This window comes from Marmota marmota, unplaced genomic scaffold (assembly GCF_001458135.2).
Source record: "Marmota marmota marmota unplaced genomic scaffold, marMar, whole genome shotgun sequence".
Taxonomy (NCBI): domain Eukaryota; kingdom Metazoa; phylum Chordata; class Mammalia; order Rodentia; family Sciuridae; genus Marmota; species Marmota marmota.
Window position 1 is genome coordinate 33,805,237 of NW_025999949.1, and position 17,484 is coordinate 33,822,720.

The window sequence follows — 17,484 nt, forward strand, 5'->3', positions numbered from 1 at the left end:
GGTCAGTCATGTGAGCACCCCACGTCTACACGACCAACTCCCAGTAAAAACACTGGGCACTAAGGCCGAGGTGAGCTCTGGTGCAGCACCTTGTGCAGATGTCACACATGGCAGCTGGGAGGCTTAGGCATAGTTGGCACGCAGACAGCATCGCAGGAAGCCCCTGTCTAGTCTCTCCTGCAAACTCTCCTATACACTTTTTTCTTTGCCGATTCTAATCCGCATCCTCACACCCTGATGAGGCATGGGTATATATATGCACGGGATAACCATTGCCTAAGTTCTGTCAGTTCCAGAAAATCTCTGAAACTGAGGGTGGTCTTGGGGACCCTGACACATTGACAGCTCTCATCAGTGAGGCCAGAACTCTGAGTGTCACTCACCACCCTTGGGGCCATTTGGAGGCAGCAGGTTCCATGAATTTAAAGGTGGTCCAAAGAAGACCTCTTTCTCTTTCTGCATCTAAGCCTTTCTGTGCTTGCTCTTTTTCTTTCTCTCTGCCTCCTTCTCTCTCTCTCTCTCTCTCTCTCTACCTCTTTCTGTCTTGATTTCTGTCTATCTTTCTCCATGTCTGTCCGTCTCTCTGCATTTCTATACCTGACTCTGTGGGCCTGTCTCTCCCTCTCCATCCCTCTCACTGTAGCTCTCTGCTCTGTGCTGGTCAGCTGAGAGACCTTCATGATTTCCCACATTGTCAGCTCGACTCTGTCAACTTAATTCTCTTTGCATAGAGGCGTCGAGGTCTACGTGTGGCAGACACCACTTAAACTCTTGCTGGTCTCTGGTCTGACTCTTGCTCTTCACCCACTTCCTCAGGACCTCCCCCAGCACACAGTACTTGCTTCCATGAGGCTTACCTGGCATAAAGCTGACTCCACAGAGGAGAGGTGAAGCTGTCCCCAGCCCCAAACAAGACCTTATGCTCATCCCTTCAGAAGGCTTCAGTTTCAGGACCCTCAGAGCCAGCCGGTCCCTGTGCTAGTCTCTGCTCTGCCCACCAGCTCAGGCCCCTGTCTGAAACCTATAGCAGCCAGGCTTGCAGAAGAGACTAGTAGCCTCTTGGATCCATCTTGGCTCTGAAACCAGACTGTGTGCTCACTCCTGAGGCCTGCGATTCCCCAGTCTCAGTGCCCCCCCTCTTCCTTCCTCAGGAGCCCCTCCCAGAGCTCCCACATCTGCACAGCTGCCTTCCACCCACCCCCCATCCCCGACTGCTCCTCCTGTTTCCTTCCCTCCAAGAAGGAAGGCCTCCTGCCTGGCTATCTGGCTAAAACTCTGGGGTTTTCTGGCACAGTAACTCACTCAGAAGTCACCCCAGAAGACGAGGGTGCTGGGCCCAGGGATACCTGTGGGACTCCGGGCTGCTCTGCAGCCAGACTGCCAAGGACTCGGCCCTCAGGCGGTCCACACCTGCTTGAGCTTCCATAGCTCCCACTGTTGTCATGTGAGGCCAGGAAGAACATTTCTGCCACTCTGAAAAGTGCCAAATGGCCACCCAGGCAACGAGTAGGAAACGGGCAAGTTAGCAATGAGCAATAGATGATGGTCTTGTCAATCTCCTCGCCACAGGCCCCCTTTGTATCATGTGCTGGCCTATTCCAAGCCCTGGGAGGCCAGACCCCTAGAACTGCATCCCAGAGCTGGCTGACCTGCTGGCCTGTGCTCAGGATGGCCTGACGGGAGGCACCACCGAGAAACTACAGGAGGGCGAGACAGACGTGCCCCCTGCCCTCAGGCCAAGCTCTCTGGCACCAACTCTGAACCCACAGCTACAGCTCATATCCCCTCTTCTTAACTCTCATTTTGGCTCTGACAATAAGCACAACTGGCGACACTCCCCAGTGTGACTTATCTCTGGGTGTCACAGCATCCCCTATCAGTTCCCTTGGCCCACAGCTGAGGAAAAGCCCCCTTGTTAAGTCTCTTGAGGCTTCTGGGCTGCGCTTTATTTCTCGCTGGAGCTCTGACAATCAACACTCATCCGGAATGGTCAGATGACATACTGGTTTTCCAGGAGGCCCTCTTTCTCCTGGATTCCCTGGTGTACCCTACGAGAAAAAAGAAAGAAACTGTAAACTGTGATGAGCACATAATCCTGACCTATTCTACCCACCCCCTCTGCCAGCCTCAGTCTCTGCCATGTTACTATGGTAGGAAAGAATGATCACCCAACTCTGAAGATGAGCACCAATAAAAATTCATGGTTTCCAAGTTCAGTTTGAATATTCAGAGCTTCCCAGGAGAGTAGTGACACTGTCCAACACTTATGACAGACAGCTACCCTTCCTATAACCTCACTGCAAACACGAAATTAAAACAAACTCGCACCCACAGAGAATGCATGCACAAGCACATGTGCATAAGCCCCTCCTGCCCCCGACACACACACACACACACACAGAAAATCCTTTTGCATACAGGGGGAAGGACTGACTGGAAAGGAAAGTCCTTCTATTGGTCAGCTAAAAAAACATAATGTTGCGGGGTCAGCTATATTTTAATATTTGGAGACAGGAATCAGAGAGTAACCTTATTTTTTGAAATAGAATCCAAGGAAGAGAAGAGGACTTTATTGCTCCTGATTGTAACTCAAAGGACAGAGAGGAAAGGGTGCATACCTAAGCTCACTTGAGCAGTCACTTGAGCAGTGAATGCTATTGCTTATTCATGCTGGGCCTCTCTCCCCTAAGAACTCAGGGTTGTCATTCACTCACAAGGTCAACCAGCAAGGATCAAGTACCTTCTGTGCCTGGCACACTGTTATCAGGGATCTACAGACAAGCAGACCCTTGGAGCCCAGATCTATCTGAGCAAAAGACAGATAACAAATGTAAGAGGATGCTACTGTCACAAAGTAGGAAGTGACACATCCTCAGGTACACAGACACACCTGTGAGGTCCCCTCGAAGGGAAAGGGCCATTCCAGGGGAGGGTCAGGAAGAAGTCCAAAGAAGGTAGTACCCAATCTAAGCAGAACTGTCTGGCCAGCTCTGTAAGAAATTGGCCAAGAAATTGGAGACAGTTCTGCAGGAGACCTGGGAGCACAAACATGAGAAAGAAAACTGGACAACACAAAACTATAAGCCAGAAACATAAGAGCAAAGGACTATAAATAAAGACCTTGGGATTTCTAGAAATCCTGACTGAGCTACCAAGCTGGCCACATGGTTAAAGGAGGCCAGGAAAGGGTGGAAGATGGACGTCCAGGGGCCTCTAAAAGCCTTGACTAAGCCCATGGCATTTCTCTTTACTTACATCCTGGCCAGCTGGTCCCTGTGGGCCGGGAAATCCAGGTAAGCCTCGCAATCCCTGATGAAAAGAAGAGAAAACATCTCAAAGTGTAAGCAAATAAGGCCCCACTTTGCTTGGCATTAGTCAGCTCTCATCACACAAATAGCCTGTTGGCATCTCAAATGCATGTGCCAAAAGCACCCTGCTCAGCTCATGTGGAGATGGAAGTGTTCCACACACAGGATTCTCAGGAAATCCTACACTCTGAGCCTGAAGACCCATGCCCGCTTTGTAGGCTCCTTTTCTAAGTGGAAAGGACAGCTCCTTGGGTGAGCCAGGCCTGAGTGTGAATCCCAGCTCTCCCCTATGTATCCTGTGAATAACCAGCCCTGGGGATCTTAATTAGCTGAACAAATGTCTTGGTGCCTAGCATAATGCTCTGTCCACATGACATTCCCCACTTCTAACAAGAAAGGCCGTCCCATTCCATTTAAAATTTCTGAACAGCATCAGAAAACTGTACAGATATCTTTTATTATGGATCTCATTTCCCATAATACTTTTCCCTAAATAGATCAGCAAATGGAAATCAGCTCTTCCTACCAGCAAGACTTACACTACCTGCTGCTCAGGAGCTAACCCTGCCTCTTCCAGGGCCTCCACAGGCCTCCCCTTACACTCAAGCCCTCATAGAGCCCCATATTCCTTACCTCTACTTTGCAACAGCTTGCTCTAGAATGGCATGCCTATCAATTAATAAACCTGAACCTCAATGTCTTCATGTATAAAAAATGGGAATAAAAATCCCTGTCCTTCTCAATCACAGAAATCATATGAATGAACAACATTTAAAATGTGTGTACATGACCAAAGGTGCAATATCATCCCAGGTGTGAAAAGACAGCTCCTCTTCTAAAGAGTGAGTTGACAATTCTCATTTACCTGGAAATGCAGGCACAACCACAGGGTCAATGGTTGCTGCTTATGAGGACAGGTGCTTCCTGGGGGCTCTCAGTTGCTTTCAGCATAAAATAAGCCCATCATTTCTGCCCCTAGCTCAGGGGTCTGCCTCACTCATGCTGCAGCCTCAGAGACACCCCCCTCACGTGTTCCTGGACCTGTGACTGGAGGGGAGTGAAGCCAGAAGCCAGAATTCAAAATCCGTTCCTTTGGCAATTTGATGAAATTAATTAAACCGTGGACATCCTTCTGTGATGAAGAGGAGCCAAGGAGCAAAGCCAGCCTCATTTGCCCAACTGAAAATAGGCATGATGGATTAGATGACCCAGCCCCTTCCACTCAATCCACGTCCATCCCATCCCATCCCACAGGCCAGTGCTCGTATTTTGGAGAGTCTGCACCATTTAATATTAGGAATTTTCTGGAACTACTTTAGTTTTTGGTGCCTATCATTTAAAATTGTTTTGATTAAAGCAGAATTCCTCTCGTAGAAACCCAGCCCTTTATTGAAAGCATACTGTACCGGGGGCCCTTTGTCTCCTGGTGGTCCGGAAGGGCCCTAACAAACAAACAAACAAACAACAAATTAGTGAGCAAGTAGGAAGGAAACACTCCTTAACACTGCCCTGGGTTTTGTCTAACCTGGTCTCAGACTGTCCTAGAAGGGGTCACTGGAGTCTTCAGGCCACACTGCTACAAGCTCTCGCCCCTGCCCACACAAAAATTCTGCCCCCCGAAGTTCCCTGGAACCTCCTCCATTTGCCCCAAACTCTTGCCACTCCATCGTCATTCCCACGTGGCTCCTGACACTTGGCCCCACCTCTACTCCATCACCCTGGTGTGGGGTGGGACCCAGCAGCCCTGGCTTCCCCACACTGCACCCCTTGGAAAAGGACTAGCTCTTCCCACTCGGGATGAGGCACACTAAGGGCAGACTTGAGACCCTGGTGGACCATCCATGTGACACGGTTTGGATGTGAAGTGTCTCCCAAAAGCTCACATGTGAGACAATGCAAGAAGGTTTAGAGGAGAAATGATTGGGTTATGAGAGCCTTAACCCAGTCAGTGAACTAATCCCCTGAGAGGGATCATCTGAGTGGTAACTAAAGGCAGGTAGGGTGTGGCTGGAGGAGGTGGGTCCCTGGAGGCATGCATTTGGAGTATATATTTTGTATCTGGAAGTGGAAGTGGAGTCTCTCTCTGTGCTTTCTAAACATCATGTGAGCTGCTTCCCTTCACCCCACTCTTCCACCATGATATTCAGCCTCACCTTGAGCCAGAATGGAGCCAGCCTATGGACCAAGACCTGTGAAACCCTGAGCCCTCAAACCAACTTCTCCTCCTCTATAATTGTTCTGGTCAGGTCTTTTAGTCATAGCAATGAAAAATCTGACTAAAACACCAGGACTTGCAGGAGCAGGTCTCAGTGCTATGGATAGAGAAACTGAAGCTAAAACCCATTAAGAACCTTAGCCAAAGTCAAGCAGGTGAAATATTGGACTCAGAGGGGCACTCGTGGTCTATGTAACTCAGAGGGCATGGGTCCCTCCGCCACGCAAGGGCTCTGTCAGGTTGGTCTTGGGTGCCCACAGACCAACACACAAGCATCCAAACTGTTCTACTGTGGAATGGTCCCCACCACGGCTGCCTACATATACTTCAAGAAAAAGGGGCAGGGGACAGCTGGCTGCTGGCCTGGGAAAGCTGCCAAGTCATTTTAGCATCACTCCTTGTTTCCAATTAAATTCCATGATCTACCTCAAGCATTTAAATTGTTCATTATACTAGGATCCACATTTCCTTTCTGATGTCAATTAATACAAAATCTGCTCAGAAGAACAGATTTTCTGTCCAGCGGTCTTTATTGCAGGTCTTGGCCTTCCCATAGCTATTCTGTCTGTCTCCTTTTAAGAAATATGAGAGCATGCAGAGGAGGATTCAGGAGTAAATATGGACACCAGAAGACCCCTAATGAGCACCTAATGGGATCTGGAGCCTGAGTACGTCTTTGGTAATTACAGCTCTCTTTTCCAGAATTATGTCCTCCAATGTGTTTTTTCAAGAGCCACTTTACCTAACACTCCAATTTCAGCCTTTGATACCACTTTTCACCAGAAAGAACTGCTACTCCTTGAACAAAAGACTGACCAAAGATCTGGACAAAGAATGTACACAGCAAGCCTAGAACGCCGTGTCATTTCAGATGGCAAGGCCATTATCAAAGACTGCCAGGTTTGTGTCAGAAGCACTCAGGGTCAACTTGAATAGACTCCCACTAGCATAAGATAAAATAAGTTGATCATCAAAAGGAAGAATAATCGCAACATATAAGTTTAAAATTATGAGTCCAAAATTCTGCTTAACAAACAAACATCTCTCTGCTCACCTTTGCAAAAAGTCAGAGCATCAAGTCATTATTTGCAAACAATCAGTGGAAAGGCTTGAGCATGACTTGTTCCCTTCCATGTGAGGTGTCCACAGGGTACACAGGGCAGTTGAGGGGGGTCTCTCTCTACAGAAGTATTCCAGCTAATGAAGCAAGAGGCATTGATAGAAGTATAAGGGCACCAATTTGCAGCCCTTGATGTGCTAACTGATGAAGGCATTGGACAGCCAAGGGCACAAACATAACAAAAAGGGGCTCCACCAGACATCCTGCACTTCCCCATGGCAGAGCACATGTGAAGTGCCACCAAAGACATCAGACCTGAACCTGATCTAGCCTCCAGACCTGAGCACCAAATGATCAGAAGCACAGGGACAGAGGGACACGAGAACTGCAGCAGCAGCAGCCCCACTCTGTGGGAAGCACCGTAAGACCAAAGAATAAACCTGATTTCATCAGCAGAAGAATTTCAAACGGAATCCAAAAGAATGGAGGCAAATCTAGAAATTAGTCAAAGACCAACCAATTGCTACGTGTTTACTTCTTGGCTGTTGATTCAAAGAAGAGAAAACTGCCAGAGTGCGGCATTTGTGAAACAATTAGAAGTCTAAACACTGGCTGGAGGCTCGATGGTGTTATGAAGCGATCTTGGGATATGTGATAATGACTCAGGTGTGATAATGCAAACAGGTGAATAAGACAAATGAATTTTTAAAAATGTGGCTGACATATAAGTCAATATTTCAGGAGTAAATATGGACACCAGAAGACCCCAGCATAGGTGATGATTGACATGTACATTAAACACCTCATTCCTGTCCCCCACTGCAACAGTGGTGTTATGGAATCTGAGTTCCCCCAAAGCCTCATGTGTTGGAGGCTGGGTCCTCATGCAGCAATGTTCAGAGGTGGGGTTTGAGGAAGAGATGGACCATGAGGGCTCTAGCCTCATCAGTGGGCTCAGCCATTGATGAGCCCATAATTTAATGAACTATTGGGAGGTGGTGAACTTAGGAGCAGGAAGGGCGCCATAGTTAGAGGACTTAGGTCTCTGGGCTGTATCCCTGGAGGGCATATCTGGTCCCCAGTCCCTTCCTCTCTCACTCCTGCCTCGTGATTGGTCCTCCCACTCTCACACCATGACTCTCCACCCCACCATAGGCCCAGAAATGATGGAGCCAGCCAACCATGGCCTGAAACCTCGGAAACCATGAAGCCAAAATAAATCTCTCCTCCTTTGATTTTTCTCAGATATTTTGTCATCATGACAAAAAGCTACTAACAAGTGAGTAAGGGCATTTGTTCCGTTAGAATGCTGGGATCCACCTTCACTCTACCATCTCCCCAGTGTGCCCTCATGAAGGGGTTTCATGTCCCCTCTTCTCCTCATTTGTAAGAGGAAAGGAACCTGGAGTCAGTCTGGTGGGGTTGCTGGGAGGACGAACTGAGAGGTGCCTGTGAGATGAAGCGTTTCTAGGCACCCGCTCACTCCCTGCAATTAGCCAGCGGAGGTTGGTTGCTTATCGGTCTTACTCTTTGTTTTAGTGGCTGCCATCTCTATCATGATTGAGTCATTCCTTGAAAAGCAGAGGAGTGCAGAAAGCAAACCCTTTGGTCAGGCACCTGAAATGCTTTCCTGCACATAACTGGTTTGTGAGCTTCTTGGTGCCTCAGGCTATCAGACCACTGGAGGGGGGTGAGCCTGACCTGGTGCATGTGTTCCCAGCATCTAGGCTGAATAAGGCATCCATACGACCAGCTTCAGTCACTTCAGGCTGCGAAGGTTGAGAAAGATATAGGGGGAAGAGGATCCTTCTGATATCACATGAGCCAAGGCAGGGAGCCCAGTGTTACCACCAAGAGCATCAGGTTGTGACCCTCCCCGTTCCCCTGATGATACTGAAGAAATCACTGTCACCTTATCATGAGGAAACTGGGACAGGGCGGAAGGAAGGGATCCAAGGTTGTGGGCTGTCAGGGGGAGCCTGGTCCCTGCAGAGTCCTAGCCCCTGCTGTCACCGAGGCCCATCAGTACTTTGACCCTCTCACAGCCTGAGCAAGCTATTTTTTTAGCATCTCAGACCTTGCTAAAGGAAGATCAGAGACAACCTGAAGATTAAAGGGATCTTTCTTGTTTGTGAATGTTTTGAAGCAGTAAGTCAAAACCCCAAACACCTGCCTCGCCGCACCTCCTCCTGTCTACTGATGAAGCAGAGGTTGGCAGACAGAGTTCTGGAGCCCCTGCCAGGGCAGCACTGTCCCTGGATGCCAAAGGCCTGGACCATGACTTTAGGGGAGGCAGAAAGTAGAGACTGACCTACAGCCAGATCTGCACTTCATGTGCTTTCTCTGGGGAACTGAATGAGCAAGTCTGTCTGTCCTCCTGAGGCCCCAAAACAAGATGCCACAGAGGCACGAGGACTGGCTTCGGGGGGTATGGAAAGTATGTCGGCACGAGGTCCTACTCCTGAACCAGCTGACCCTGACTAGCCACTGGACCTTCTGAATCTTGAAATGCTTACTGAAGAAGAGTGACGTCCAGACATGTCATCCCCCTACCCCCATATTCCCTGGACACACCAACCCTGGCAGCTCCCTGCTGCAGACACCTGTCCAAGGGCTTGCTTTGCAACACAAGCCTGTAGAGTCCAAGCAGGGGGAAGACTGAGTTCCTGGGAAAACAGGTGTTAGAACACTAACACCCAGCTTCAATGCTCCTTCTGCAGAAAGACTTCTACACTGAACCCTGTGATCACCCCGGGTCAATGGAGTGAGTTGAGTCCCAGGATCCCACAGGGGCCACCGCTCACTAATATGTGCTCCCTGGTCTCTCTTCCTTTTTCTCTCTCACTTTGTCACTAATAGTGATTTCTGGGATCGCTTCCCAAATAAACTCCTTGCTCTTGGGACCCTAGCCTCAGCCAAAGGGCACCATCAGCTCCCACGAGACTGAATGAGGTGGTGAATGTGATGCTCGAAGCCCATAAGAGAGACTGCTCAGAAAGGGCACTGTTCCTGTAAAGGGGTAGCAGCATCCCCAATGACCTTGACACACTCCCCCCTCACTCCTCCACACACCTCCTCTCAGCATGTCCTGGAACCCTTAGTGCAGATCCCAGATTAGCAGCAACCTTGGCTGGAGGCCAAAGACAAGATTTATGATGATTCAATAAGGTTTCATGCACCACGGAAGCTTTTAATAAATCTAAGTGGTAGGAAGACACTAAACACTTGATTTACAGCCTCTGGGTTGGAGCAAGCCAATTATTTTTTCAGGTGGACACACTTATGTGGGGACATACTTCATGGGTGGCTTTTGCTGGCTCTTAAATGGGAGGTAGGTGAATTGCATCCAGCCCTGCTGGCTGGCTTTCTGATTTGGGTACAGTGACTCCCTGAGGAGTGCCCTGGACACACAGACCCTGTTACCTAAGGGAGTGTGCCACCTCCAGGTCTCAGACTCCCAGTTTCCCTCTCAGTCCCTTCTCTATCCTAAAGGGTAATCCCCATGTCCAACAGAACCCTCACTGCAGGGGAAGGGGACCCCCCCAACTGAGGATTTTAGAAATAAGAAAGTCTGGGCTAACCTGCTTCTTCACTGCACCTTTAGTCACATCGAACCTTTCAGTTATCAGAGACCGAAAAACACAGTCCAAGACAAAGATGAAACCAGTGAAATAAAGTGAAATGAATGAAGTATTCATTGGAAATTCTAGCTAAGAATTTCTTTTAAGAAAAGAGACCAAAGTAAACATTCCCAAGGATCTTCCCATGGTGTTCAGGGACATGCAGGAAAACAGAGTCCCCTGTTCTCCTACCACCTTGAAAGGAACCCTCATTGCTAGTGGGTGGGAGTAGCAGTGGGTGCTCCAGCCTGGCCGGAGGCAACGGGACCTGCTTTAGAGTGGGTGGGCAGGAGAGGGAGGGGCCAGGAGAACTTGGGGGAGGCATCAAGAAGCCCCAGATGACTCTAGGCTGTATGAAGACCTCAGGGAAAATGAGAGGGAACTTTCTTACAAGTGACCTTGTGGGAGATAAATTGGATTTCTCTTCTTCTTTGAGATGAAATATGAAGAATGGCATACTTTGAATATCATTGGTTGTGTTCCGAAATCCTTACATGCAAAAGCATGCAGAGACTGGGCTCTGTGCTCTAGTTATATCCCAGTCATGCTTAACAGGGGCACAGTTAGATTGTGCATCTGGGTCAAAATAATAATACCAACAACATGAATGGGTAGGTAGTTTGGATATTACAAGACTTAGTGAGGACTCTCTTTTAAATAATAGTAAGTCATGACTGTCAAGAAAAAATAAATAAATGCAATTTGAAGGTGCAGCAATATGGTGTCTTTAGCAAAGAAAGGACTGAAGAGAAAATAAGACCTCGAGAGAAAACTGTCTTTCCAAAGGCTGTCATTCAGTGGAGGGAGGAAGGAAAGCTGTGTTCTGCAGCACAAAGGGAAGATTAAGGAGCAATGGACAGGATACAGAGCACCCCCATCCTCTTCTCTTTGAGAAGAGACTTCTACTAAATATACCTGTTTTCCACGGAAAAACATTTCTCAATTCCAGAGCCAGGTGCACAGGCCTTGGAAAAAGTGTGTTTTCTTTCTCTCAACGCCTTCAGGGGGCTTGATGAGGACACTGAGAGCAATCCTCAAACTGGATGAGGGCCTGGACTTCCTGGACCCCACGAGCCCTCAAAACTCAAAGGCTTCATCGATTCCTAAAGCGCCACCTCTGGGGACTTACGCACTCACACCCAGCAGACCCGCAGGAAAAGATTCCTTAAAACCAACACTAGGAGGACCACATCGTGGCTTTGGTTTTGAAGATGCGCTTTCATTTGTGTTTTCAGCTGTACTAATTAGAGGAAGCAGGGTAATTAGTTCATTTTGGGGTTTGGGGCCTGAAGTACATGAACGCACATCGTTTTCCCGTTCCAGACCCCTTCTCCAACCAGACTAACGTCGCAGGCAGGCTATGATTTAAGATTCTCAGAGTTTGTCCCATGAGTCTTTGTTTTCACTTTTTACATTTTAGTGAGATTTATCTTCCCTTCTTTGAATCAGACAGGTCTTGATCTCTCCAAAAGCTGCATCCTCATCATTTCCACAACAAGTACCCCTAGTCTTCCACCTATGTCAGCCGTGGCTGTAGACCTTCCACCCCAATAGACCAGTGGCTCACTACCATGCTAGCCGGAGCAGCGCTGTCCCTACAGGGAGGCCCAGGCCGCACACTCTACGGGAGCCAGCAGGGAAAGGCTGGTGGCCTCGAGAGCAAGGACGTGCTGGGTAAGAACTCACAGGAGGGCCAGCAACCCCGATGCCTGGGTCACCACGACTACCAGGAGAGCCAGGGATCCCAGGTGCTCCTCGGTCCCCCTAGAAAGAAAGAAAAATAAGATTGAGAGGTCAGTGCCAGAAGGAGAGGTCCCGGGTACAGGATGACCACGCTCCTCCAGGGGTCCTGACTTCCACTCCATAGCATCCTCTCCCACCGCCAGGCCTCCATGGGCCACTGCTCGGCTCCCAGGAGGAGGTCCAGCACCACATGGACCACAGCAATGACTGTGGTCATGTACTTTCCAAGGATGACAGGTCCCCAACCTTGACCATGGTTCTAAAAGTGATCACAGCACTATGATCCTCCCACAGTGGTGACCGCAGTTCCAATCTATGACTCCATCCCAACCACACAGACACCCACATCTCAACTGCGAGCCTAAATCACTGGTAAACGGATTCATCAGTCCATCGAGGTTTATTGACACCTACATTTTGTGAGTCACTTTTCTGAGTGTAGCAAGCCAGGCCTCTTCCACAACCTTGGCCTCCTCAGTCTTTGGAAGTAAGTGCTGATACAGTTCCAAGACAGCAAGCCCTGATCGGGGCCAACACAGGCTCTTTGCAGTCCTTGGTCCTCCCATTTGTATTCATTCACACGTTTATTGCATCACTGTTAACAAGTCTGTTTGGGGTGCTTCTAACTGAAAGTATAGTAAATGTTGAGACATGGAGCATGCGTATTACTACCTCTCCATAATTCAAACTAAATTTGATCCCAAAGGCACAGGGCCCAACAATATCATGCAACAGAATGTCCTCTTGTACTTATTAGGTCAGCTGGACAGCAGCCAAGCCTGAGACTGAGGTGGCAGACAGCCTTGCTCCAGCCACTTACTGTCCCTAGGATGAGCTAACTTGTCTGATGAACAGAAACATCCTCAGAGGCGGTTCTGTAGAGCTGTCCAGATAATGTGCAACCAACTGGTTCTTCAGAGAACCCAAGAATGCTGGGCAACATATTGCTTTACCAAGATGTATGTGTTGAAGCATTTTTTTTTAAAATTCTCATGTATAAGTAGTCAATCTTCTTCTATTTTAAGGGAAAATAAAAGAGCATTCTGGACCTTTAAGATGAGGCGTTTTTCCTGCAGCAGGACTGTGGCTCAGGGACAATGCTTGTCCACTGAAACAGCCATCTAGGCTCCAAGCCCAAAGACTGACTCACTCAGAGGCTTGCTCGCTGTCAGTACCCCTGCTATGCTCTGAAGCAGAGCATTGTTTGTGGGGATGGAGAAAATAAGCCTGGCCACCTTCTCACAGAAGACAGGAACCAAGGTCCGATCCCTGGCTGGGCTCCCTTGATGCTGTTTCTTCCCCTTGTACCCCAGAGGCCCACAGGTGGCCAGGCCAGAGCCCACCAATCCCTGGACCACAGCATCCCTGGCCCACCCTCAACTCTCCCAGTAGTTCCTTCCCCAACATATTTTATTTTTCAAATTTCCAGGCTGTGCATTCTGTTTCTTCAGAATGATGTGGTGTAGCCCATTCTGGGAAGATGAGATGCTCAGGAGAGGAACTCAAATGAGCACTATGGGGAGGATGGGAAGAGCAGGCCAGAACCAAGGCCAATGTAGAAACAGGGCTCATGAACTCAGAGCAAACCTGATCCCTGCTGTGTGTCTTCGGCTCTCGCCACAGTGGACCAGGTCAAGTGGTCACTGTCATGCGACTCCAGGTCCAGGCTCAGGACAATGTCAACCTCATCCTGTGATAAGACGAACGAGGTAAGTCCGTCTCTGCGTCTTAGGACCCTCATCAAGAAAAAAGATAACACCCAGCAGAGTCCCTGCATGTCATTATGAGAGTTGTTACCTAATCACTGGACCCACCCACTGAAGCCGATTGACCATAGGCAGGAAGGGGTGGCTGGAGGACCTTAGGTCACTGAGAGCATGCTCTGGGGGTTACAGTTTGTCCCTGGCTCCTGAGCCCCTCTGCTTCCTGGCCTCCAGGAGCTGAGTGGCTTTCCCTGTCCTACACTCCCACCATCATGCTCTCCCTGACCCCAGGACCAAAGCCGTGGGTGGACGGCGGAGCACGGAGGGAACCTCTGAAACCATGAGCCAAAATACAATTCTCCTCTTTTACTGTTCTGATCAGACACATGGTCCCAGGGATGCAAAGCTGGGCAACACACTCAGGATTATACTTACACATTATCACTTTATCGGCAGAGTTAGCAGATAGAAAACCAGCTAAACACATATAAATATCAGAGAAATCCATATTCTTTCACACTTGGTTTTGCTTTAGGTTTTTCGATGTGATTTTCCTATCATTATTTTCGGTTTTCACTGGCTTCCCCTTCCCTTCCCATGGCCACGTTCCACACACCGGCTAGCTCTCACCCCTGCCAGGGAAGCCACAGCCGCACCTGGACTTGTTTTCTTCTGTGCTATTTTCTGACATCTCTGCTTCTTAGACTCATGGTGGCCTTCCCAGAGACGCTCATGCATCCACGGTACGAGCTTCCGAACACCTACCCGTCAGCTGACCACCCAGTCATTGCATTCACACATGGCTTCCCGGTCCACTCCTCTGCTGTCTTCCTACAGACGCCTTGCACCTCTCCATCCGTCTCAACACTCCCACCGACCACGTGCCCATTTCACCCTATGACTTCTCTGTAAGGAGCTAGAACATAGAAACTCTCCATTTCTTTGTTCATTTAACACATATTTATCAAGTACTGAAAATGAGCAAGTCTCCCCCATCATTCACACCATCTTTGAGCACAATAAGCTCTCTCCAGAGGAAGGAGTATGGGACAAGGGCCTCCCCTTCCTGGGGGCGGTGAGTAACTGACCGTTTTTCTATACTGGGGTCAGATCTGGCTCTGCTTCTGTGTGTGGTCTGCTGTGATGCTAACAACTCCTCCAAAACTACTCCACAGCTTAATGAACAGACACTTTTAAAGGCCCTAAGAATACCGCAAAAGTCCTTAACATTCTGCCAGCAGAAGCAGGGAGGTCGATGGGCATGAAAGAAAGGGCATGTGCACGCGAATCTGTGCACAGAGCCTGGGGAAGGCATGTGTGAGAAGTCTGGGGTCCTGCACGGAGAACCACACACAGGGCAGCAGCTGTGCACCAGAAGGTCAGCTCTCTCCCGAGGAGTTCTTAGTGTCAAATATTCCTTACTTCCTCATACAGAAAAGGAACAAAGAGTCTCAGGAAAATGAAGCACTTGCCTTCACGTTATGTGTCTTGTAGTGTCTGAACTGGGATTCTGCAGGAAGCCAAACCCCAGGCATTCTGCTGGAAACAAGTGCCACTCAGGACAAGGAAAAGTGTCCTTAAGAGCCTTCTGCAATTCTAAGTAACCAGGAAGGGCTGAGGGTGTGCTGATGAGAATCCCTGCTAGCCCCCTCCTTCCCAAGGCTCACCCATTCAGCACCGGGAGAGCACCAGCAGACAGCAGAAGGCACTCACCTCTCCACCTCTCCCTCCCTTCTTCCCTTCCTTCCTTCCTGTCCCTCAATCACTCGTTCTTCAACTAATGCTATCTCCAAATTCCCGTTTTTCTTCCCAATGCATTGACTATGGAAACCATGATTTCTAAACCACATCCAATTTACAAATTTACACAATACCAACATTGGAATGGGTCACCTCTTTAAAGTCTCACCTCTTAAACAGTGGGAAACATTTGACCAAAGACAGCATGATTGATCCCGAGTCCATGGAATTGAGCCCAGGTCAGGGTCTCCATGCTCTTTGCCCCGGGGTCTCCGCCTGCCTCTCCAACTTTCATGGATGCCTCCCTGTTCCCCTGGGGCTTTCTTCAACAGCATGCCTGCAGACTGGATACAGCCTCTCTAGGTGTCCACACAGGGCAGTCAAATAAAGATCACAAATATTTATTCAGCATGCAATGGGACTGTGTGCTGGGAGCTATTTTTATTGGTATGACATCATTGATTTCCCCCCACACTCTGCCTGAGAAAAAAGTAGCAATACTGTACGGCTCTGTTGCTGAGATTCCTAGGAAACAGTCACAAAATGAAAGGAATAAAGGAGAAAAGCCCGTAAGGCTGGATACGGGATCATAAATAGTTAGAGAACCAATGTGCTGCTCGGCCCTCACTTCCTATCCTAAGAGGCCACCAGTGTCCTCTAGGCCCTACAGAGCAACCTGGGCTCTCTGCATGGCAGGGGACTTCCAACATGCTCCTCTGGTGGCTGTAAATTCCTGAGGTTCCAGAAACTGGAACCTGTCCTGCTTCCTTGTCCTGCTCATACCGACAGGGGCCCACTGCTGCAGGATACAGGGCTATTGTATACACCCCCATTCCAGGCAAAGCTACTGCCTTCTTGTTCCTTAGAAAATAGGAGGCTGTCTTGTATTTACACACATCACACACACACACACACACACACACACACACACACACACGATGAAACAATCCCAATCGGAGGAAAGCACCTTGGCATGCTGCAGTCTCAATCAGTAGGGTGTGGGGTAACGACAGCGGTCACCACTTGAACAGAGGAAAAACCATCCAGCCCAGAAGTTTAATGGAGATGCAGTAACCGTTCCTGGAGCCTCCAGCTTCCTGAGAAATGGACATTATTTCAACAAACCTTTCACATACAATTTGAAAAGCAATGCACTCCGGCTCTGTTGCTGAGATCCCCAAGACACAGCCACACAAAACAAGGAATAAGGGGAGCAAAAAGGCCCCGCGCAAGCGACCAGTCTCTGGGGCTCGGAGTAAAACTTCCCGTAACAGCATCATATTTGGATGCCGAATCTTAAAATCCTGGATGTGATGGAAGGTACAATGCCTCAGAAAAGTCTCTGTTGGCTGTAAGTGACGGGGTGGGGTGGGGGGCATGACAGGCCCCAACACTGAAGGCACATGAGAACTTTCCAAATAACTGTTTTTGTAAACATGTTCAAGTCGGTAAGAATCATACAGTCTCCAAACAACACTCACATTTGTGTAATTTTCAATATGTATATCAGGTTAAAGCCAAAAACGTAATAAGCAGTCTAATGTTGAGCACGGACTGACCCACATTCTTTAAAGCCTGTGCCCTGAGCTGGTTAAATAATTCTCCCCGGAGGTGGCTGTTCACGGTCCAGCCCCTCCATGACCACTCTGGACCCTACCTCTGTGTCTGCCCCACGTCACTGCTTCCTTGCTTTCTTCCCTGCCAGCTGCTACAGACACATAAAACCAGGAAAAATGCCACCTCCTCCAAGAGGCCACCTGCTGTCAAACCAGACTGGGCAAAAGGCCTCCTCTGAGCTCACTGAGAGGCCAAGTCCCCCATTCCCCAGCATTCATCTGCCTTTGCTGTCTTTATATCCATGTTACCTTCTGGGCCATGATCTGTTAGGGCCCCAGGAACATCTCCTGAGCCCTGCTGTCCTCCCAAAGCCCACCCTGAAATCTGACCTGGGTGGGAAGCTCAGGAGACGGCAATGGATTAAATGATAAGTGCACTGGCCATTGATGCTGAAGTTAAGTACATGAACCAATGAATCCTCTTGAAGGTAGCTCTAGGGCATCCTTGCTGGCTTGGGAAAGTTCTCTCAAGGACACCC

General features: G+C 49.0%; 1 protein-coding gene across 1 annotated transcript in view; it reads right to left on the reverse strand.

Annotated features, from left to right (window-relative positions):
• The window catches only part of Col22a1 (collagen type XXII alpha 1 chain), a 208,179-nt gene that overhangs the window by 60,382 nt on the left and 130,313 nt on the right, over positions 1–17,484 (reverse strand). The window contains exons 39-42 of the mRNA XM_015486301.2: positions 11,890–11,967; positions 4,715–4,750; positions 3,256–3,309; positions 2,004–2,048 (exon numbers count right to left, since the gene is read on the reverse strand). Coding sequence (XP_015341787.1) covers positions 2,004–2,048; positions 3,256–3,309; positions 4,715–4,750; positions 11,890–11,967 — 213 coding nt within the window. The remainder of the gene's footprint in view (positions 1–2,003; positions 2,049–3,255; positions 3,310–4,714; positions 4,751–11,889; positions 11,968–17,484) is intronic.